This window comes from Schistocerca gregaria, chromosome 6, assembly GCF_023897955.1.
Source record: "Schistocerca gregaria isolate iqSchGreg1 chromosome 6, iqSchGreg1.2, whole genome shotgun sequence".
NCBI lineage: Eukaryota > Metazoa > Arthropoda > Insecta > Orthoptera > Acrididae > Schistocerca > Schistocerca gregaria.
In genome coordinates, this window is record NC_064925.1 from 477659009 (window position 1) to 477683152 (window position 24144).

The 24144-nt window shown below is 43.5% G+C and overlaps 1 protein-coding gene across 1 annotated transcript in view; it reads right to left on the bottom strand.

Moving 5' to 3' along the window:
• LOC126278654 (proline-rich protein 36-like) overlaps positions 1-24144 on the bottom strand; it is a 443922-nt gene that overhangs the window by 23721 nt on the left and 396057 nt on the right. Inside the window, exons 13-14 of the mRNA XM_049978868.1 lie at positions 18438-18586; positions 1112-1270 (exon numbers count right to left, since the gene is read on the bottom strand). Of these exons, the coding sequence (XP_049834825.1) occupies positions 1112-1270; positions 18438-18586 (308 nt within the window). The remainder of the gene's footprint in view (positions 1-1111; positions 1271-18437; positions 18587-24144) is intronic.

Consider the following 24144-nt stretch of genomic DNA (forward strand, 5'->3'; position numbering starts at 1 on the left):
CCATCACGCCGGGCAATACGCCAGTATGGAGATGACGAATACACGCTTGCAATGTGCGTTCACCGCGATGTCGCCAAACACGGATGGGACCATTCATCCGAAAAACTGACGTTTTGCCATTCGTGCACCCAGGTTCGTCGTTGAGTACATCACCGCAGGCGCTCCTGTCTGTGATGCAGCGTCAAGGGTAACCTAACCGATGGTCTCCAAGCTGATAGTCCATGCTGCTGCAAACGTCGTCGAACTGTTCGTGCAGATGGTTGTCTTGCAAATGTCCCCATCTGTTGACTCAGGGATCGAGACGTGGCTGCACGATCCGTTACAGCCATGTGGATAAGATGCTTGTCATTTCGACTGCTAGTGATTCAAGGCCGTTGGGAACCAACACGGTGTTCCGTAATACCTTCCTGAACCTACCGATTCCATTTTATGCTAAAAGTCATTGGATCTCGACCAACGCGAGCAGCAATGTCGTAATACAATAAACCGCAAGCGCGATAGGCTACAATCCGACTTTTATCAAAGTCGGACACGCCATGATACGCATTTCTCCTCCTTACACGAGGCATCACAATAACGTTTCACCAGGCAACGGCGGTCAACTGCTGTTTGTGTACTAGAAATCGATTGGAAACTTTCCTCATGTCAGCACGTTGTAGGTGTCGCCACCGGCGCCAACCTTCTGTGAATGCTCTGAAAAGCTAATCATTTGCATATCACGGCATCTTCCTCCTGTAGGTTAAATTTCGCGCCTGTAGCACGTCATCTTCGTGGTGTAGCTATTTTAATGGCCAGTAGGGTATTTGGGCGAAAACAGAATTAAGGTGTCTTAACCTGTTCAGGAAGTATTTGAGCTCAGCTGGATGCCCGTGTATAATGCAGTTAAATTCCGACCTCTCTGTTGCTCTGCGCAGAATACTGTAGTCGAGCATCGTAACATGCGAAGCGGGCACTGTGGTGAAAACAAATGGATGGAACCACTGTCCATCAGAGAGGAGCAGAAGGTCGGTGTTTTCATCTCGTTCGTAACTGTATGACGTACTGTAAACTTAGCAGCCAGCTTCCTCTGGGGGTGACACGAGGTCGCTGTCGTCGCACACGCGTGACGTACCTGGTGTCCAGACTGCCCTCGGTCAGCAGCGAGGAGCCGGTGACCAGCAGCCGGCTGCGGAGGTCGCGGGGCGCCGACAGCACACGGTCTGCGCCCAGGCGCGCCGTCAGCGCCGCCAGCAGCCGCGCGGCCACCGTGCGAACCACGGCGTTCTGGTGGCTGCCGGGAAACGGGTACAGCGTGAGTTAGCATTCTGACACACGCACACACACACACACACACACACACACACACACACACAGTCTCTATAAGCCAGGGCTTCCCAACCTGACCCCTTAGGAGTCCGCTGGCTCTTTCTAGGGGGTCCGCGGACACCTTTCACCAAATCGTGTAAAATAATGAGTAAAATTATTGAATAAAAATGTGAAAATCAAATTCATCACTATTTTTTTTTTTCGTGTGAAAAACGTGTACTTTTACTTCTGGTCGCATACCCAAGCATCCTTTGCGGTTCCTAAGTGAGAACGTATACACAGTTTAGTGCCGGAGAATGCGACTTCTCTGATAAGACTGTTTCGCAACAATACGGGGGTCGTTTGTGCCCCGGCTCACGCCGCTAGATGCGCTGAAACCTTTTACGCATGCGCGGAACGAGCTTTGTCGACCAATCACAGCGCTCGCTGGCACGTATGGGGCCCCAGGCATCAATAAATGTTAAACTTGCTTTGTCAGCGCACTACCTGTTTCATAAGTCGATTTTTGACCAGTTTATTAGTTCTAACATCGATCGGTGACTAAAGTCAGAATCATTAAAGAAGGGTGCAGTTTCTCCATCGCCTTCACAACAAGGGAAGTTTCAGTTGAAATAAATGAGGAGGGAGGACGACTAAAGGAAGACTTTACATACATTTGAACATTTTTCTTCGGATTTCACGAAAAATCTCTCTCTCTCTCTCTCTCTCTCTCTCTCTCTCTCTCTCTCTCACACACACACACACACACACACGACTGTTACGAAATATGCATGCTCCTTACACAACAGTAGCCAAATAGTCGAAGTGAACAGACCATAAGCGGCAGCTTGTCAACACTGAACAGTTTGGACTTGACGTTGATTGCTCTTGGAGGAACACAGCTCCATCGTGTGAAATTTCAATTACCAAGTAATTTTAATCAGGCTATAGTGTGTTGAACAAAGGGAGTAAATCCACTAGTAAGTGTCTGGATGTGCTCTTGACTGACTAGGGGTCCGCCATGGATTCTCGACTGAAGAAGGGGTCCGCCAGCTGAAAAGGTTGGGAAGCCCTGCTCTAAGCAGTCTGTACACACATGACCAAACAACAGCATTCCGACCAGTCCGTACACTGTACTGTCACACACTCGACAGCCTCCCAAAGAGTACTTGACACACTGACGTGCTACCGCTGCCACGAAAAGTAGGGTTTAGGGGTACTGTGGCATAGCCGCCGGTCTCATAATCGATAGTTGCCACTTGAAAGAGTAGGGAGAATGATTGTTAACGAGTCATTTGTGAGCTTTGGGGTTCGGGACTAGGAATATTAGCGGAAGAGTGTTTTATAGAGCACTGACCGTTGCGCTGCCAAATATGGTTAACACTTTTCACTACACTAGATGTCTGCTTTTACATCAGTGTTCATCAGTGAAAGTGTGGTGTAGCCAACAGGAGTACCGCCAATGCCTGTTATGGACATCACAAGGACGCTCCTCGCTATCGGAGCGTCACTGGCCACACCGACTAGACGCAAGTAGTGAGACAAGACCACCGAAGTTCTCTGCGCCACCACCGGCAGCCTGTCTCGAAACAGACTGAAGCATCGACACGAGAGCATTCCTGTGCCCGGCTACATTCCAATTGGAGGTCCTCCCATATATCTGCGAACTTTGTCTTTGAACAGTGCTACGATGAAGAGCTACTAGTGAACAACAGGGCTATGAAAAAGTGTGCTTCGAGTTGTATTTCTGACCACATTATGTTTCAACATAAGTGTTACACTGGTTCTGTCTGTGATATGACTGTACCTACGCTCTAATCCACAGCCGCAGCAAAGAAAATCTATAACAAAAGATAAGTGGTCATTTTGGCTGTAAATATATTTCAATTCTTACATTTTACTTGGTCAGTCTCATGTTATTTGTCACTTGCTCAGAGTCCGCCCCCAGTAGCTGAGTGGTCAGCACGACAGAATGTCAAACCTAAGGGCCTGAGTGCGGCTCTCGCAGCCGAGCGAAGCGGACGTGCGGTGTGTGCTCTCCGCTGGCAGGAGGGCCCGCGCGCCTTGTTTACTTTCTTCGGTCGACACTAACGTGACGCCGTAGCGCTCCAAGACCATGGCAAACCAGTACAGAAGATCAACCTTGAAATTCACATTTCGGAACGACTTTACCCGACCAAAGGCGCTCGAAGTCGAACGTTTTTTAAAAGAGGAAGCCAAGATCCCGGCTGCCGACATTGTCGGCATTCACTTTTCGATCGTCAGTAGCACGGTCTATGTAAAGCTCATAAACGAAACTACTTGCGACAAGGTGCTTCGAGAGATGAAACAAGAACTCCGCTTCTGCCACGCAGATGGAAATGTTGGCAACGTCGAGGTCGGCCATGCCGCAATGGGACTGCGGACTATACGCATCTTCGAACTTCCATTTGAACTCCCGGCGGCAGAAGTTGTAGCGGCGCTCCGCCCCTACGGCACGGTACACGAACACGTGGCTGAAAAATGGACCCAGTTCAAGACGTATCCAGTACTCAATGGAGTACGCCAAGTGCGCATAGATCTCCAACGACACGTGCCATCCTATCTACAGATAGGTGGATGCCGGGCCATAGTTATTTATGACGGCCAACCGAAGACGTGCTCCGGATGCGGTAAGGAAGGTCACCTTCGTTCCGAGTGCCTCCAGCGTCGGATCACACAACTCCCACCGAAGGACGTTGCACCACCAGCGGCGAAGACTATTCTACCCGTGACTTACGCGGCGGCGCTCACGACGTTCTCCACACAACAGACACGGCCGACCGCTTCAGCGGTACAAGAATCACTTTCCACGGACAAAGACCTGGATGATCCGCCGACCTGGCCAGTGGTGGAAAATAGCACTACGACTCTGGAGCTACCGAACGCGACAGACATTGACGCCAGTAAGATGGCAATTGATTCCCTTATTGTACCGACCGAAGCGTTTGTTCCGGCGGAGCATGAGTCAGTGCCGTCTTCTGACAATGAAGGCCACGTACGGAAACAGCGATCACCGAAACGCCGAAAGCGGCGTCGTCGGACCGTGTCGGAACACAGCGGTTCGCATTCGGCCGGGGAAGAACGACTGACCACTCAAGAAGCCAGCCGCGAAGCTGAAGCTGTTTCCACTGACTCCAACCTTGCAGAACAGACAGAAAAACGTGCAGCTTTCGACCATCGGCCCATTGACAGAAACATTGAGCAGCGGGAAGGTACCAGTGCAGGTAGCGAAGTCGCCCGGTCCCTTACTATCAAACATTCTGAGGCTACGGACCATGAACAGACATCCGCGCCCGCTTCATGGGCCGAGGACGTTGAGACACAAGATCCCGACCCGCGGCCAGCTGAGGCGCCGTCGGATCATGCAGCATAAGCAGCACAAGGAGGACCGCGTTCGGCGGGGGGTGACATCACTTCCGATGTTCGCTTCTCTCCACCTTCACCATGGATAACCTCGCCCAAACAACTCGTTGCCAGGCTTACCGCCTGGCGACAATGAATATCTACATGATCAGTTCTCCTGTCAAGATCCAACTTTTGAAAGAAACCATACGAGCCATGGGGGTTGACTTTGCTTTCCTACAAGAAGCGAAAACGACGGCACTCCCGCACTTTTACGGGTACACCACACATGTGACGCCCGGTAGCCCTGCAGATACCGGAGTGGCAATATTAGTGCGTGAAGGTATTGAAGTTACCGACGTCACGTTTCTTCCCTCCGCTCGAGGAATAGCATTTACGGCACTCAACACCCAATTCATTAATGTTTACGCGCCGTCGGGTACCACAAGACGTCACGACCGCGCCAGATTCTACTCCACAGACGTCGCTCCCCTTTTCCTAGGACGATACGACCATAGCGTCTTCGCCGGCGATTTTAATTGTGTACTTCACCCCAAGGACCAAATCCCACATTACACGCCTTGTCCGGAACTGGGTGCGATGATCCAAGAACTTCACTTGTGCGACACGTGGGAAAAAGTCCACGGTAACCGCTCTGGCCACACTCATCTTACCAGTCATTCGGCCAGCCGACTCGACCGCATATATGTGTCACAAGATCTCACACAAGGTGTGGTGGACGCCGAACTATGGCCTCAAGCCTATTCTGATCACAGTGCCTATATCTGCACTATACACCTACGCCCCCAACAAGTCTGGCGCAGCAATGGCTTTTGGAAGCTCAACATAACTCATCTCCAGGACCTGGATTGCCGTCGGCAAGTTGCAGCAACGTGGACTGACTGTGAACGCCGCCACCCTCGATACGCCTCGACCCTGGAGTGGTGGCTCCTCTGTGCCAAACCAGCAATCCGTAAGACACTTATGCAATATGGCAAGGACGTGACTGCGTGGCATCGACAGACCCTCGATTTTTACTACGCGACTCTCAGGGACCTCGACGCCTTACCCCCTTCCCCGGAGAGACAACATGATCAAAGCAGAATCAAGGCTCACATACTATCATTGACGAAGCGCCGACTAGAAGGTGCAGTCGTCCGCTCGCGACGGCACGACCGAACGTTTGCGGAGGAACCCACTATGCATCACGTTGTGGCAGATAAGCGCCGACAACGCCAACACTTAATCACACAACTCAGGACACACGACGGTCGCTTATGTACTACCCAAGCAACCATAGTAAAGGCGGTGGAGGATCATTTTCGTCATCTTTACAAGGAAATAATCGTCGATGACGAGGCCACTACTGAAGTGTTACAGCAGGTAACACGTACTATCGACGAGGCTACCGTGAATGCACTAACAGAGGAAATCTCACTCGAAGAAGTCGAAGACGCCGTGGACAAAGGTGCGGCCAATAAGTCTCCTGGACCTGATGGATTGCCCATCGAATTCTACCGGACTTTCCGTGACATCATGATGCCTCGCTGGGTTATAATGTTCCGCGAACTTACGTCTCCAGACTGTGTTGTGCCGCCAGCATTTGTAGAAGGACTTCTCATACCGGTACATAAGCCAGGTGGAGGGCTATCGATTAACGACTATCGGCCGCTTACAATGCTGAACGCCGATTACAAGATTTTCACCAGGATTATGGCGAGCCGTATTAAGACGACTTTGCCGATGATCCTCGCTCCTGAACAGACGTCGCAGGGGGGAGAAGCCAACATACACATGGCCACCGGTGACTGCAGGGATTTAATAGCAATCGCTTCTGCGTGCCGTCTGAGAGCGGCGATCGTCTCCGTAGATTTCAACCGCGCCTTTGATAGAGTGCACCACAACTTCCTCCTACGAGTGATGGACTGTATGGGATTCCCCCCGGGCCTCATCGACACCCTACGGCGTCTTTGGACCGCAGCCAGCTCACACGTCCAAGTCAATGGAAGGACGGTAGGACCAGTACCCATTAAGAGGTCTCTACGACAGGGTTGTCCCCTTTCTACCTACCTTTATGCCATCGCACTCGAGCCACTCCTAGGTGGCCTTAACCACCGCCTATCTGGCATCACGCTGCGGGACGTCACCTTTCGCTATAGGACATACGCTGACGACCTGCTACTGCTGGTTCGTTCCAATGACGAAGTTCAAAGCGTACTAACCTGGATTGAGCGATACGGACAGGCCGCCGGCAGTCTTCTGAACATCAACAAGTCGGCGGCGTTGGATATTGGGCGAGGTCTCGGACCGGAAGCCCTCGCTCCCCTCCCACCAGTTTCTGATCTGCGATATTTGGGAATCACGTTCAAGAAAGATGTACGTAAAACAGCTGCAGCCAACTACCGACGGTTATTACAGATCATACGCGCAATGGTGCGACAGAACCTGCTCCGGGACTTGAACCAGCTACAACGTGTTGAATACCTGAACCTCTACGTGGCATCAAAACTCAATCACGTGGCACAAGTCCTCCCACTACCGCTGCAGATAGGTCGCCGGCTTCAGGCGGCCTTCAGTTACTACGTTTCCGCAGGTCATATCTTTAAAGTACGATACGACACTCTTACCCTCCCAGTGCACAAAGGAGGGCTGGGATTGGTCAACGTCAGGGCGAGAGCAGCTAGCCTTTACATGAGCAACATGAGGAAACGATGGAAAAGTCAATATACCTCTCTCACGGGTCGTTTACTACAGGTTCTGATGCCAGTCTCTAACGTCCCGCCGGTGTCGGTTGCGCACGTCGCACCACAGCTCTCCCATGTGTCGACCTTCATTCTTGATTACAGCTATGTCAGCTCGAACCTCTCCGCCACGCGTCCACCAAAGGCGAAAGATTTTTACACCAACCTTCTGCGTGCTGTTCCCCATAACGTGGTGGAAAACAAGTACCCTACGGTTCACTGGCCAAGAGTGTGGAAAACGATACACCACAACTTTCTGTCCTCCACGGTGCGTTCGAAGTGGTATCAGATCGCCAACAAAAAATATGCCACATTACAGCGACTTCACACTATTGGACTGGCAGACTCCCCTTATTGCCCAGATTGTCACCTTTTGGATACTGATGAACATCGTTTTACTTGCGCATCATCGTCCGGAGTTTGGCGACTAACACAGAAGATATTGGCTTGTTACCTCCGGGTCACACCTGATATGATTGACCCTCAGACCCTACTCTGTCCCGATGGAACTTACTTTCCGGCTGCAAAATATCATGCGCTTACATGGTTCAAAGGACTTACAGTCGCCTACATCTTTCGCGACGGAGAGAAAGAGCAGCTTGATTACTGGTGGTTCCTGCAAAATGCTCACAATGCCCTCGAACGCACACCGAAATACCGTACGCTCTTCGCAAATTATTTACGCAGCGTTTTCGTTAACCCCCCACTCAGCTGGGGAGTGCCGAGCTGCGGTTAATGTTCTGTGCCGCATCACACAAACGACTGAACGTTCTGCCTTGTCAGCCATGAGCGAAGGAAGAGACAAGCTGCTGCAAGGATGCTGTTTTCCTTGAGGCACTAGCGAAGCTGAATGCCTCCGTTGCAGATGCCCTTCAAAGGCGCAATTGGAGATATCAGATAACGATGACGAGGCTCCAAGTGGAACCAGTTACATTATTGAAGAACCTTTTAGTTGGAATTACATCAGTGATTTATGTTTTTATTTCTGGATTACTCCTTTATGCCACCTTTGTTGTTGTAACACTTACTTGTAACACTTACTTACTAGAATTCACATGTAACAAAAAAAAAGTGGCAAAGGATAGCCCTAACCTTGATTTCCCATATTTCCCCTGATATATAGGCAGCTCTCTGGGGTGGGTTTACTCAGGAGCCAACGCCTGAAGTGGATCAGATTTTTTGTTATAGGATGAAAAGTGGCGGTGGCACTTAGGGGTTTTTTTAGTTCCATTTTCCTAAGGGGCTTTTAAGGGAAATTACTTTATAGAGAGATAAAAAAAAGATGGTAGAGCACTAAAAAGAAAAAAAAATAAAAAAACAAAAAAAAGAAAAAAAAGGGCCCGGGTTCGATTCCCGGCTGGTTCGGAGATTTTTTTTCACTCAGGGACTGAATGTTGTGCTGCCCTAATCATCATCATTTCATCCTCATCGACGCGCTAGTCGCCGAAGTGGCGTCAAATCGAAAGACTTGCAGCTGGCGAACGGTCTATCCGATGGGAGGCCCTACTCACACGACATTTATTTACTTGTTTAGAGACTAATTCATTTGTTAAATTAAAAGGAAGGTCACCATTGGCCGTAATATTGATGTTCATTGATAGCAGAATCGATTTTCGATCACATAGTGATCATCTTCAGTGCTGTAGATGATCACTATGTGATCGAAAATCTATTCTGCTATGAATGAATCATCAATATTAAGGCCAACGGTGACCTTCCTTTTAATTTACCATATATGGTCGTTGTGCACACAGCATTCCATGGAGTCTCCAATCAATAATTCATTCGTGACAACTCGTCAGAAAAAGAAGAGGTTCTATAAATTGTAGTGATACGGCTGAGCGGTTCTAGGAGCTTCAGTCTGGAACCGCGCGACCGCTACAGTCGTAGGTTCGAATCCTGCCTCGGGCATGGATGTGTGTGATGCCCTTAGGTTAGTTAGGTTTAAGTAGTTCTAAGTCTAGGGGACTGATGACCTCAGATGTTAAGTCGCATAGTGCTCACAGCCATTTGAACCATTTTATAGTGATAAGTGCACTTTCTATATCTGTGCAAGTGTGAATGAGGTAAGAACTGGTTGTGCTATGACAATTACAGTATCGGTAAATGTGGAGTTGAAGATAATTCAGTGAGATATTTTAAACTGACTGTCATTAGAATTCATGAGTGCAAATACTTTTGTGCATGCATCACTTCTAGACATCAGCAGCCAACCACATTGCAGATTAGTTATGCAAACACTAGTGAAAGACTGGTGTTGTATCTTCATAATGCTCTAAATGGAATGGCCGAAAGTCACAGGAAGGGTTTTTCCACTTGAAACGTGCTGTGTATGACACTGAAATGTTGCTGCTGGATGTGGTGTATGGCACAGGCGGAGATACAGTCTCAGAGTAATCTGTTACAGACAAGTATTAATAAATATGGCAGCATGTCATGATTTTACTGAATTTTAATGTTGGATTATTACTGCTCCAAGATGCATAGCTCAGATCGTATCTAAAATAACACAAGATTCGGGATTGCAAGGTCAACAGTGTCTAGAGCAGATCTTCAGTGTGGCAGGGACAGTGGTTCCACATGTGTAAACCACTGCACTGGAGCACTGCAAAAGTTAGTTGACCGGAACTCATGTTACTTTTGCAGAGCTGTACTGTAACTTGGATATCTGCTGACTCAAAAGTGGATGTCGGAATTCTTATGTTGACATCTTGACACAGAATGCAATGACTGGTATGGACCTATGATTATTGTCACTCAACCAGGGACTAGTAGTGGCGTACAGCAAGATCTGATGAATCCCAGTTTTGGCAGTGGTTAGCACACTGGACTCGCATTCGGGAGGACGACGGTTCAATCCCGCGTCCGGCCATCCTGATTTAGGTTTTCCGTTTCCCTAAGTCGCTTCAGGCAAATGCCGGGATGGTTCCTTTCACAGGGCACGGCCGACTTCCTTCCCCACTCATCCCTAATACGATGAGACCGACGACCTCGCTGTTTGGTCTCTTCCCCCAAATCAATCCAATCCAAATCCCACTTTCGATTGTTGGTTGTTTGGAGGTTAAGGGACCAAACAGTAACACCAGACCCTTGTTCAAGAGATACCAATGTGCAGTCACTGATGTCCATCAGAAAATTGATCAGATTATGAAAGTATGTAGGAATGATAAAATTGGGGCGCTGAAAGAAATATTGATGCCAGAGCTGAGAAATGATTTAAGGAGAAGTAAAATTACGTGTGTCAGAGCAGAGGAAGGTTCTCCCAGGGCTGTGTAGAGAGAACCCCCAGCCACATACAACTGCTGCCAACCTGACTAAGAGTGAAGACAGTTACAGAGTAAATGGGCGTTCTAGTCAGGTGAAGGCTAAAAAGTATTGGACTGCAGTTGGGCACACAATAATAAAACAAAGTGACAGAAATAATCAGGTTAGCAAGTGGGTGGAGCCAGGCAAGTTTCCCTGAGGGCTCCGCATGCGGAGGAGCCGCCCCTCCCCCAGCTATCCCACCTCCTACCCTTTGTTGTCAAAGGGGCGAACAGTATGCATTGCAAGGCTACCCCTAAAATAGAAAATAGGGTGCAATTCAACGAGAATAAAAGAGAAATTACTAAGGAAGCTGACGAACGAAGCAGTGTCAAGTGCCTTCCAAACCCAGCATGTGACAAGAGGTCCTTTTGTCGTTCAGCAATATTAGAGGCAAAGAATCTGGAAGACCTCTCTTAACATGGGGAGCCAGAAGGAGGGAGCACTCCAGCAAGGTGTGAGCTGCTGTCTATAAGGCTCCATAACCACAATGTTAGGTTGACTCGTTAGGTGAGTTAAAACTATGGGTAAATCTGGTACGAGTGATTTGAATGCGATATAAGAGATTGGGTTCCTTCAGTGAGGAATAGAAGGAGAAGCGGCATGCAGTACCAGCCTCCATGGCAGTGCAGGGTTTATTGGAGTGGACAGTACCCCACCAGATGTCATCTCACCTCTGAGTGAGGAGAGGTCGTAATTGCACCCACAAATTCGCACTTTGGCTGTTCAAAGCGAGTGTTGGGCTAGTTTCTCTTGCGAAATAGTCGACCATTTCATTTGTTACAATACCCACATGGCTTCAGACAGAACGACTACTGAGCAGATGGTATGACTAAGTTCAGAGAGAAGGTCATGAACAGCAGATATCACAGGGTGACAAGAGTAACATCGGTCAGTGGCCTGGAGTACTCTTTGAGTCACTACAGATACACGGGCGAGAGACGTCTGTTTAATAAAACTTTGTGCTCTGTCATTGACTATCAGTTTCACTGTAAATACATTAAACGTTCCTGGCATCAAATGTTGCTACTGATAAGCATGAGTTGTAACGACATATCCCATCTCATCCCTGGTTTTAGAGCAATCAGTGTAAATAATGGTAGCACCCTGATACTCTGAAGAACAGAGACATACAGACATCGAAAGGCAATGGGTATGGTCAAGAAATACAAGACATAAGAATAAAATTATCAAAAAAGAGTAACTGTAATTTATTCTAATGAAGAAAACATTATTTGGAATCAAAATCAGGTCATTGAATTAAAATTTGTGCAACATTTTCTGATTTTATCCTTAAATATGGTTACTGATTGTCACCCATGTCCAAGTTAATTTTATTTATTGATTTATTTACTTACTTGTTTATTTCGTTATTTGGTCATCTAGGGACCACAATAAGCCTACAACTATTGTGATAAGTGTTATCCTTCCATTTTCTTTTTCAAGCCGGATGTTTTTCACTAATGCACTGCATCTAGCAAGGCCTTCGTCACACCACTTGGCACCAGTCGTTCATTTGTCTTGAAAGGTCCCAAAAGTTAGTACAGTTGTCCTGAAGGTGTTCTGATTGCGTGTGTTTCTGCTTGTATATCCTTTTCTTCCAGATAGTTTTTGATATTTGTTCCACAGTATTCTAATTTTTGGTTTCGAGTAAAAGATGTCGATCATGTGTTTCATTAATTTGGCGTCCTGCGTTCAGCCATAAAAGCGATCTCTGCATCAGTTTAGTGTGTTCATATTTGCTTCTATTTTAAACTAAATTTCTTGTTTTTATCTCTGTTTGTAGATCCCGTTTTATGGCATGGAACCAGTATATTGTGTAAGATCTTTCTTTCTCTTTTTCTTTATACTTCTGCAAGTAAACATCTCTCAAAGAATGCAGGCACGCTGGTATAGAAGAATTTTAGTGTTTTAAAGGTTTACAGGTGGTGCACCACAAAATGTTGTGGAAATTGAAAGGTGGAGATATATAAATGAACTGGATAATTGCAGATAATTTAAGAATGAATGGAAATTTCATGTTACGAGAGCGAAGCAGTCGTGTGCGACGTCTGTGGAATAGTCGACTTACGGCAGTGAGAGTAGTATCTCTCAACTTGTGTATCTTTTGCTCAGTTGTAGAGCGCAGGTGAGTGAATCTCGGATTTCCGCGCGTTTGCTGGTCGCCCGACCTGGCATAGCATAACGTGACGTCACTGCGCAGCTATTGCACGGACTCATGCCGTTGTTGGTAGTGCTGTGATCTCGTTTCCTTGAGTGTAGATCGTGACCTGTGGCATATTCCGGTACGTAGTGATATCTTTTCTAATCTTGTGAGTTGTTCACAGCATTTGCCCAGCGAAATGAGCTAAAATACGTCATATTGTGCTGTTGCTAAGAGTAGTAGTTCTGGGCATAGAACCGAAGGCGTTCTTTATCATCGGTTGCCGAAATACTTAGAACTCCAGCGTGAATGGTTGTCTCGCTGTAAACGCGAGGATAAGATTAAAATTAAAAATGCAAGGATATGATCTGAACATTTTCGTTCACAGGATTACGAATGAGACATGCAAAGTGAGTTGTTGGTTTTAGCTACAAAAAGTTGCTGAAGTCAGAATGCAGTTCCATCCCAGAAAATACCTAACTAGTAGGGAAATAAACCAGGTGCAGCGGGCTCTACCCACACAGAAGACGATTTAACAGACAGAGAACGCCGTAGTAACATCAGAACAGTGCGGAAGAGAGCTCCCAAAACATTGGAAATTTTGTCTCCCAAGAAAACAAAATTGGGTAAGTCAATTAACAAAGAAATTTCGTCTGATCCGATCGTCGTAAGCAAACAACAAGAAATCGAGGACATGAAGAAAGATTGGCTATTGTAAAGAGCAGAAAGATTTTACTGGAGTAAAAAATTGCAACAGTGAAGGAAGCTAAGAAGCAGGATGAATCTCTCAAAACATCTGTTCCTGCTGGTAATAATACGGGAAGAGTAAGGAAGGAGATTAAGACTGTACCATCTCAGCGTTTCACCGAAGGACAAATCCGGTGTCTGATGAAGGAAAAAAAGGTGTAGAACGCAGTTCGGAGGACACTGCAAATGCCCTTACTTTGAGAGTTTTGTCTTCAAAAGCACATGCTTGCTTAAAAACTAAGAGCTAGCCTTTGCCCTGTCGATCAAGACTCCAAAAATGGACCAAACAGTTTAAGCATCAACCAGGCATTTTAGAGGAAGTACTAGATTTAATTAAGGCTAGGGCAGCAATGTTTACACCATTGAGAGCATGGTGTCCTAAGCTTCGATGAAATGAACACTGACAGTTTGTGAGGTACGATTCACCTGAAGATGTCACACTTGGACCACACAATAACTTTCAGGTATCTATGACAAAAATTTATTTTCAAAGTGGATCCAGCCAATATATAACTATTTTAGTGCGACAATGGCAAGTAGTTTGTTGCATTACAGAATTTGAAGGAGTTGGCATTCGCACTGTTGCAGTTACATGCGATATGGGAGCGAAAAATTCAGTAGTGTGGAAATAACCCGATGAATCCACAAGTAAGACGAATTTTTCGAACCCTGTGAACAAGGAGGATACGTGTTTTTTTTACAGTGTAATGCATTTGCTAAAATTATTAAGAAATTATTTTATTGACGACAGAATCACCTTGCGTGAGAGTACTCTAACGCATATAGGAAGCTAACTTGATTTGTGAGAGGACGTACACATCAAAACGTTAGATTGGCTGCACAGCTATTTCCACGCGCACTGCACAAGCTGTGAGATATGTCCTCCATAAAGGACGTGAAGGAAGTTTCATAGAATTGACATACCACGTTTTCGATTTGTTAAACACGAGGTACACCTTAGATCAGAAAGTACCTCTTAGAAGTGTTTATGGCTTCAACCTTAGAAGTCAAGAAAATTTCCTGAAGAGGGTTTTAAAAATTTGCTCGTATATGCGAGTAGGGAAAAGAAAAGGCTCCTCCCATTTCAAAAAGGATTTGTTACATCAATAAATTCACTTTTTCGACTTCTTTTTACAGGTGTGAAAAATGCTAGAGCAACATACATTCTAACTGTCAGACTGAATCAAGATTGTCTCGAAAATTTTCTTTCTAAAATTCGTGGTCTTAGTGCATTTTATAATATACCACACCCTTTGAAGTGAAAAATAGAAGACGCTTGCTAATACTGACTAATAATGCAACATTTTTACCTTTGTCTCTTGATGCTTTCATTGCAGAGGACGAAGACCAAAATTCTGCAGAAGAAGTGGTATGCGAGTTCAATAATTTTATTTCTAGCGAGTTGTGATACAAAGTAACTGACACATAACATCACAGTATTTTATATGCAAAGGTTTGTTTGGTGATTGCGAGCTTAGTGATCTAGCGAGCTCCAGTGAAGACGTCACGATGCCTTAAAATACTTGGCAGGATACATCACGTTCAAGTGGAAAAACACCGACAGTTCATTAGGAATTACAACTGCAAAATGTCATTCGATGCAAAATTAACAGCGAAACAAGACCGGATAAGTTGCTTTCGTAATGTGGGCTTACTTCTCCATCACCTGAGTGATTTATTACAATATAAAGTTTCGAAATTATTTTTGCCTCTTTTCATGGAGCAAATATTTCACGTTGTAAAATCGTGATGGAATCATTAGCAGCACTAGTACAATCAAGATTTCCCGAAATATAAAAGGGAATCATTGATTTGTGTGTAAGAACGAGAACTTTATCCGCATTAGATTTTTGAGTAAAGGAGCTAAATGAAATGCAATGAAGAGAGCATCGGCGAAAAGAAATTTTACTTATCTTATATTTACCGTTAGATATATGTTTAATTTTTTGTCAAAAGAAACCGAAAACCATGTTTTGAAACAGTGTTTTGTTTTCTCCACTAGACAGTGCCACAAGTTCCTCCAAAAAATCGTAACACAACACGCACACAAATGTCATACTAACAAATGTAAATCCACCTGATGATGCAGGTTTAAACCTCTGAAACGCGTCGTGGAGATAAATAAACAGTGACTGGTAACAATAGACTTGTTGTTTCATTTAATGTGCTCTGGACTGCACCGCCTTCAGCAACAGAGTTAAATTTTCCGGGTCAACATCATAAGGTAAGTTTCGTCATCTTTATCATAACATTCATTAAATATGTTTGAACTAAAGTAGCACGCAAAATTGTAAAATATTCTTCGCAGTTACGTTCTTAAGCTGGAAATAGTGGTGAAGAGCATTTACAGCTAACATTGGATGTTGAGAAGTGTTGTCATCAATGCTTTTTCCGCTTTATTTTTCCTTTAGAATATTTCTAATACTGATTGTTTCGAACCATCTTGATCCCCATTAGCGAGATGCTCAAAATCGAATGAAAAGAGACACGAAAAATATTTTACTCTCTGAGATAACCACCAGCGAGTGCGCGACTGTGTGACTGCTAGCTGCCAAGTGACGCAACACGTCGCTGACCAATGAGAATGTACTCGCCGGAATGGCCAACCTCTCTCTAGGTACCATGGTAGAGCGGAGAGTAGTCGAGTCTTGGATATGGAGTAAGTTGGCAAAGCTTTTAGCATAGTGCATATGGGAGGAGGATTTTGCTCAAGAAAATTGTTAGGAATTATTAATCCGACGGAAGGTTTACAGACGCAGCATTTATGGAACACAGAGAATGGATTCGCATAATGGATATCTTTTGTAAGGTAATAATTTTTTTGCTGCGTGTACCGATAATACCAGAAATTCTTGCAACAGAATAGTCCATTTACCACCTCAGCTTAGGTTATTTCAGTTTAATTAATTTCAATTTGCATAATCGTAAAAGCATTGCCTTGTAAGACATCTGTAAAGGAAGTAATGTTTTTGGTTTTCTGTGAGTGTTTTGTTCATGTGAAATAAGAGTTTAAAATACAGCATTGTCATTATAATGAAGATATTAGTATTTTCATTGCAAGTAAGAAGTTTTTTTTAGTATGACGTCTCGATCTTTCCTCCAGTAGCTTAATTTTACTTTAGCATCTTTCAAATGACGCGATTTCTTCTTCCTGTGCTCTTGATGCTGATTACGTCGTAATTTTTCAGGTGAGATTCTTTTCATTTTTTGTTAGTTTTTCCGTTTCTCATCTCAAGTTTCCATTGCGCAATTTCTAAGAAGTTTCTTTGTAATTCAGATTCTTAATGGACCAGAGAACAGTGTATATTTCTACACAACGTTACTACATAATTTCAGTGTTCAAATTTTTTAGGCAGTGCGCAGTTTGATTTTGGTTTTGATTTTTGAGTAACAATTTTGATTTAATGGAATATCGTCTCAGCTATGTGACTGGATTTGTGATTTCGTGTCAGAGAGGTCACAGTTCGTAGTAACTGACGGAAAGTCATCGAGTAAAATAGGACTGATTTTTGGCGTTCCCCAAGGTAGTGTTATAGGCCCTTTGCTGTTCTTTACCTATATAAACGATTTTGTAGACAATCTGAGCAGCCGTCTTCGGTTGTTTGCAGATGACACTGTCGTTTATCGACTTATAAAGTCATCAGAAGATCAAAACAAATTGCTAAACGATTTAGAAAAGATATCTGAATGGTGCGAAAAGTGGCAGTTGACCCTAAATAACGAAAAGTGTGAGGTCATTCACATGAGTGCTACAAGGAACTCGTTAAACTTTGGTTACACGGTAAATCAGTCTAATCTAAAAGCCGTAAATTCAACTAAATACCTAGGTATTACAATTATGAACAACTTAAATTGGAAGGAACACATAGAAAATGTTGTGGGGAAGGCTAACCAAAGTCTGCGTTTTGACCTACTAAGGAGACTGCCTACACTATGCTTGTCCGTCCTCTTGTAGAATACTGCTGCGCGGTGTGGGATCCTTACCAGATAGGACTGACGGAGTACATCGAAAAAATTAAAAAGAAAAGGCAGCACGTTTTGTATTATCGCGAAATATGGTAGAGAATGTCACAGAAATGATACAGGATTTTGGCTGGGAATCATTAAAAGAAAGGCGCTTTTCGTTGCGACAGAATCTTCTCACGAAATTCCAATCTCCAACTTTCTCCTCCGAATGCGAAAATATTTTTTTGGCACCGACCTACATAGGGAGGAACGATCACCACGATAAAATAAGGGAAAACAGAGCTCGTACGGAAAGATATAGATGTTCATTCTTTCCGCGCGTCGTACGACATTGGAATTATAGAGAAATGTGAAGGTGGTTCGATGAACCCTCTGCCATGCTCTCGAATGTGATTTGCAGAGTATCCATGTCGGTGTAGATGTAATTTCCTGCACAGTAAACGCCAGTTAGTTTTGTCTTTATGCAAATGTGTGCACTGAGACATGCTGTTCGCATTCTGTCCAACGTTTTTATAACAGAGGAGAGTACATTCAGTTTAGAGTGAAAAGCAGGTAAACATTTAGATTCTCTTGAACGAACGAACGATAGAGTCTGAGTAAATAACTTTCAAAATTATGCAATGTTTTCAACAGACAGTATGAGAATTCTGGATGCCTAAAACACCTGCTAAAGACGTATTCTGTAATGCACATGGTGTACTGGACAACACACAAATACATTAATATTAAGGAAAAGATTGTGTTATGTGATAAAACCAGATTTCACATTTCTGGACCAGCTAATAATCATAACATTGGAATACTGGGCTAACGAGATGCAATTTGTTTCCAATGACAATAGTGTGGCGCAACCTCAAATACTTTTACCGTTAGGCTGTGTCGGAACCTACCTGGCACCTTTGGAGACAATGAGTTGGACGGCACGTGCTGGAGGCAATACATCCGCCATCTTGTCGAGGGCGGCGTTGCAGTCAGCTCGCAGGAACCTGTTTGTGTCTGCGGACCGGTGAAACAGCGAGCCTACCAGTTCCTCCACATCCTGCGGAACACAAAATAGACTCAGTGCTGGTCAGTGTAGCTATTGTGTCTTCATGATCACTAATTTAGTATGTGGGCCTGATAGAAGAGGTATGTGAAACCAGAAATGGGAGAAGTTAATGTTCCACTTAAGGGGACGACACCCTGCCTATCTAACCCATGTTGATTTAGGCAAGTAAAACTATTTGATGGAGGACCTTAATATGTTTACTGTATATTACATGCCGCTAGAAGAGTCAACTCTCCTAAAATCTACTTCATCCATTTTATAGTTTTTGAGAAATACTTTTTTAAATTTATTAACAAAAAATATTAAGTTTTTTCTGCAGAAAATATTTTTTTGTGAACTTCCTAATGGGGGAATATTAGTGAATGTAGTGCCAGAGGTGGCCTTTTATGTTATGCAGAGTCTCTGAAAATTTCATTCATTTATCTATGATAGTTTCTGATATAATGGGGCATATGCACTGAAAATTTTAGTTTGCGGGAAATTGACTTTAAAGAAAAAAACTTTTGAAATTTGTTACTTACAGTTAATTAAAACTGTCCTGCTGCATATGATGGCCCTTCCTTGGCCTCTAGCAGGTCTTCGAGCTTCTTTATCACCTTCCTGGACGTTTGTCTTGCGCTCTTGGCCGTATTAGATGCAGACCTGTCTGCATCGTCTATCCTCATTTTATCGCAATGTTGCAGCCCAGTGATCATATTTTCACCAGGATTAATTCCCAGATTTTTCAGTATCCAACACTTTCCAGTGATACCACAACTGAATGTAATAACAGCATCATGAACTCCTAGTTTCATTGTATGCATGCCTACACATACAGTTTTAGAAAGGTGGTTCCAAATTATGCTGTTGAAACATTCATTTGGGTTCTGTGTCTGCCCATGCAGACATTTCCTTAGAAGGTCAGGATGAGCCAGGTCTCTGCAAATAGGTTTAATTGCTGTAATAACAGCAGCAGGAAGAGAGTGCTGGTGAGAATAAGATTCTCCAGTTGCCTGAGCCCTATTCTATTTGCACCACGAATTTTCTCCTGATGGACACAATCCATGACATGGCTTATCATCAGTAGAGGACTTATGGAAGAATTTGGCCCAAACATCTCTCTTCATTGCCTCCAGATTGTCTTTATTTCTCCTAATTGCCAGCCCATAATACACCTGCAAGTTTTCTATTTCAGTTTTAGTTAACCGACCCTGTCCGATTGACAATTTTCCATCTTCTAATTTTTTTCCTCTCATATCAACAGTTAGTTCTCTCAGCCTTGTTCCCAAACGATTTTGAACATGGCGTACACATTCTATTTTGCTAATAATGGCATCTCCATATGGCTTAGAGTTCATCACATTGTTGTATGCCTTATTGTCACAATCGCCCAAATATTTGCTGTACCGATGAAATATTTGTTGTACTTCATGAACTTCCATACCACCACTTGTTCCTCTAAAATTAGCCCCACAGTTGTGTTCTTTATGTTCACTGACTTTATAACATTTGCAGTATTTAGACATTATCTCCACATCACACTTTTCCAGTATATTACACTCGTGGCAGTCACTAGTACATTCAGAGAATTATGTCCTCTTTTCTGCCAACTTCCATCAAGTGCAACTGCAATATCTGAACATCAATCATTTTCTTCCACTGTTTCCCTAGCAGGCAGTTTCATGCTTTCCTCACTGACCTCACATACATCTTTCTCTAATATTGCAGTCAGTTTTTCAAATTTGTTTGGTGGTTGATGTAAGTTCATCACTGAACTAATTGTTCTCCCTGGAGCCATGCCATTGCCAATGGACCATAAGGCACAAAATAATCTAGTATTGATTTCATAAGGGCCACTTGCATCTTGTTTTGAAGAACTACTAATGAAATCACAGCTGAACATTCAGTTCAAATTAAATCCAAAGCAATTGCTAGTCCTTTTGTCCCACTGGCACTCTCGCAAATTTTCACACTCTGTGACTAACCACACTGTCTACATTGTACAAATTTAGAAATTACATCTGATAATATTCTCAAATTTATAATAATGTTACTGCACCCCTTGTCACTTACAGTAAATTCGTTGTAGCTCTCTTGAAATGGTGAGAGCTTCTGTGATGATGCAGTTGTTGAATTACAAATAGAAGAATCGTTGCCAGGCGACATAATCTCTTCTACAGAAAGTTTTCTAAACTTGTTTCCTCTAAATTGTCGTTTCTTGAAGATTCCTTTATGTTTCGTTATCTCAAATAAACACAACAAAACACTTGTAAACAAGCCCTGCAAACGTAAGTATAACAACTACTCGCAATCACACTTGAACAAAACTAACCGAGTGTTTGAGAGTGTGTTGTTTACAAACAGCAGAAACAAAAGAATACCGACCATTGCGTTCCAAGGATAGCCAACATACTCGAGAATGAAAACAATTCCTAACGTGCAATGTCGGGGGATATAAAGATCTAAAATATATGCAGAAAAGTGGGCTTGGCAGATAAACACACGTGGTAGGAAAATGCTCTTTAAATGACTGAAAAAATTTTTCAGCAAAATCCTTTTCAGAGTATTTAAATAAAACCTTAATCTATCGAAATATGATTAAAACCGAAAATCGATTTTTTTCGGCCTGAACCATAGTGCGGTCCCCTTAAAATCCAAGAAATTGCAGTGACCTTATGGTCGCAAAGAAAACGAATTCTGTGTATTATTGTCCCATCAAATTTGAGGTTATTAAATACGTAGCATTTGTTCACATGATTAATAATAATTGAAGTCTCAACCTGGCATTCATCTTAAGATATTTAGGGATACCGTGATGAAAATAAGAATGTCTTGTTGGAGAGTAGATCCCACAAGGGAGGTCAGAGTTTAGCGTCCCATCAACGACGAGGTCATTAGAGACAGAGTGGAAGCTCGGACTGGGAAAGGAAATCAGGCTCTTGACTGTGGGTCTAGTCTCCTACTAAAGCGCCATCTTCCTTGGCGGTTTATTAGTTGGTTACATGTTCCATAGACCATTTGAATGAGTCTTTTATCGAAATGATGAACAAGTCAGCGTTTACAGCATATGTATACATGATTAGCCTTAAAATCAATGTAAATATAATTTTTTAGTCCTGATCATGCAACTACACTTGAAAACTAGTTTTATTCCTTCTTTTTGGTTATTGATTTTTGAAGAGTCGTCCATGGAATAGAAGGAGTTGTCCAGGAAAAATGATTTTATGGTAGATTTACAACTTGCTTTGTTACCTGTCAGACTTTTACAGTATTGAGCAGATGATCAAACATTTTTGTTGCTGCATACTGAACTCCTTTCTGAGCCAGTGACAGTTGTAATAATAGATAATAAAGGTTATCTTTACCGCTGGTGTTGTAGGTGTACACATCACTATTCTTCTCAAATTGTGATGGATTATTCTGGACGAATTTAGTTAGGGAATATATGTATTGTGATGGTACAGTCAAAAAAAGCAAAAGTAACTGAACTTAAATGTTTGAGCAGGTGAGTAATATGTTTCTTCGTGTTCAACATTCAATCAGTAAGTGCAACCAAAAGTTTAGAGCTATCTACCCAGTTTACCGACTTCTCTTCATGTGCTACAACAGTTGCCAGTTGGTGATAGGTCTTCTTCTTCTTCTTTTTTGTTTTTTGAGTCATCAGTCTTCTGACCGGTTTGATGTGGGGCACAATGATTTATTCTCTTGTTATCAGAGTAGCACTTATAACCTAAATCCTCAATAAATTTGCTGGATATATTCCAACATCTGTCCTCTACAGTTCAGATGAGTCCTGCGGAGGCTACTCCCTGATGTCTCAACAGAAGTATTATTATTCTTTCCCTTCTTCATGACAGTGTTTTCCATATGTTCCGTCCCTCGCTGATTCTGCGGAGAACCTCGTCATTTCTTACCATATCAGTCCACGTAATTTTCAACGTTCTTCTGTAGCACCACGTGTGAAATGTTTCTATGCTCTTCTGTCCCAGTGTTCTCACAGTCCAAGTCTCACTGCCGTACAGTGCTGTGCTCTAGATGTACATTCCCAGAAACTTCTTCTTCAAACTAAGGCCTATGTTTGATGCCAGTAGGCTTCTCTTGGTGAGCAATACTCTTTTTATCAGTGCTAGTCGGCGTTTTATGTTCTCCTTGCTCTGTCCGTCTTAGGTTATTTTGCTGCCCAAGTACCAGAATTCCTTAACTTCATGTACTTTCTGACCACCAGTCCTGAAGTTAACTTTCTAGCTGATCTCATCTCTGCTATTTCTCATTACTTTAGTATTTGCCTGTTTTACTCTCAATCTATACTTTGTACTCATTCCATTCAGCAGATCCTGCAATTCTTCTTCACTTTCACTGAGGACAGCCGTCTCATCAGCGAATTTTATCATTGACATCACTCACCTTGAATTTTAATCCCACTCTTGAACCTTTCTTTTATTTCCATCATGACAGTGCTCGTAAGAGGTCAAACGACGTGCTGTACTGGCTTGACACTGGACTCGTATTTCGTACGAGTGCACTGCAAGTCACTGTTATTATTTAGATTTTGCTATGGTTTCCTTAAATAATCTAGGAGAGTGCCAGAATGGGTTCTTCGAAATAGTTATGTCAGATTTTCTGTTCCCAATGACTCAGTATTAGACATACTCGAATAATCATAATTGAAATCAACAGCTGTATTGTAATCCAACGTCGTTTATTCAAAAGATGCATGAGTTTCTACGCAGATAAGTGTCATCTTAAGGGCCGAGGCATAATCTGCCGTCAACGTACGAACCACAATCATAAAGACCAACGGAGTCTTCAAATGGAAACAGTGCACATTATTAAGCACGTTACGCCAGCACATGCAACCAACAAAGTCTAGCGCAGCGGGGCCAAAAACCAATTGGATTCAATAACTTCCAGTACCAAACCCACCAATGGTCAAACGGCAACTCAGATTTTAGCTGTTTGGCATTCATGAAAAAATCTTTTTTTTTCTATTTTGATGTGAAACAGTGCAAGCAGTTCAGCATTCGAGAAGCAATATAAATTTAAGAAACATCTGAAAGAACACGATTCGAAGATTCACCCTGAAAACTTGAATGTAATCACATCTTTCCAAAAAAGTCACCAGTCTTAAATTGGTCAGCGTAAAGCCAGTAACAAAAATTTCAACTATGAATTCAGCTTCAAGCGCCACCAGTGAGATTATCATGGTAAGACTTCAAGGAACGCAATTGGAAGGAAGAAAGTAAATTGCTGTCTTTGCTTTTGAAGCATCGTCAGGAAAGTGCTAAGTAGACTATCTAGACGTGATGCATTATGTTTAGATTACTACAGAAAATTTGCAGCTCTCGTCGTTTTCTGATTTTGAAGAATGGAAAGAAAATACTGAGAAGACAAAAAGAGATGTCTTAGTTAATAAAAAAAACCTGCCCTCTGAAGTGGCTGATGATGGTACTGTGAGACGACATCGCTCAGATCACTCTATCTCGAAGATTAAAGTTACTAAGACCGCAGATCGCTAGTGGTCCTGCCACTTAATATTTGGTGGTTACGTCAACGATTTATGTCACATTGGA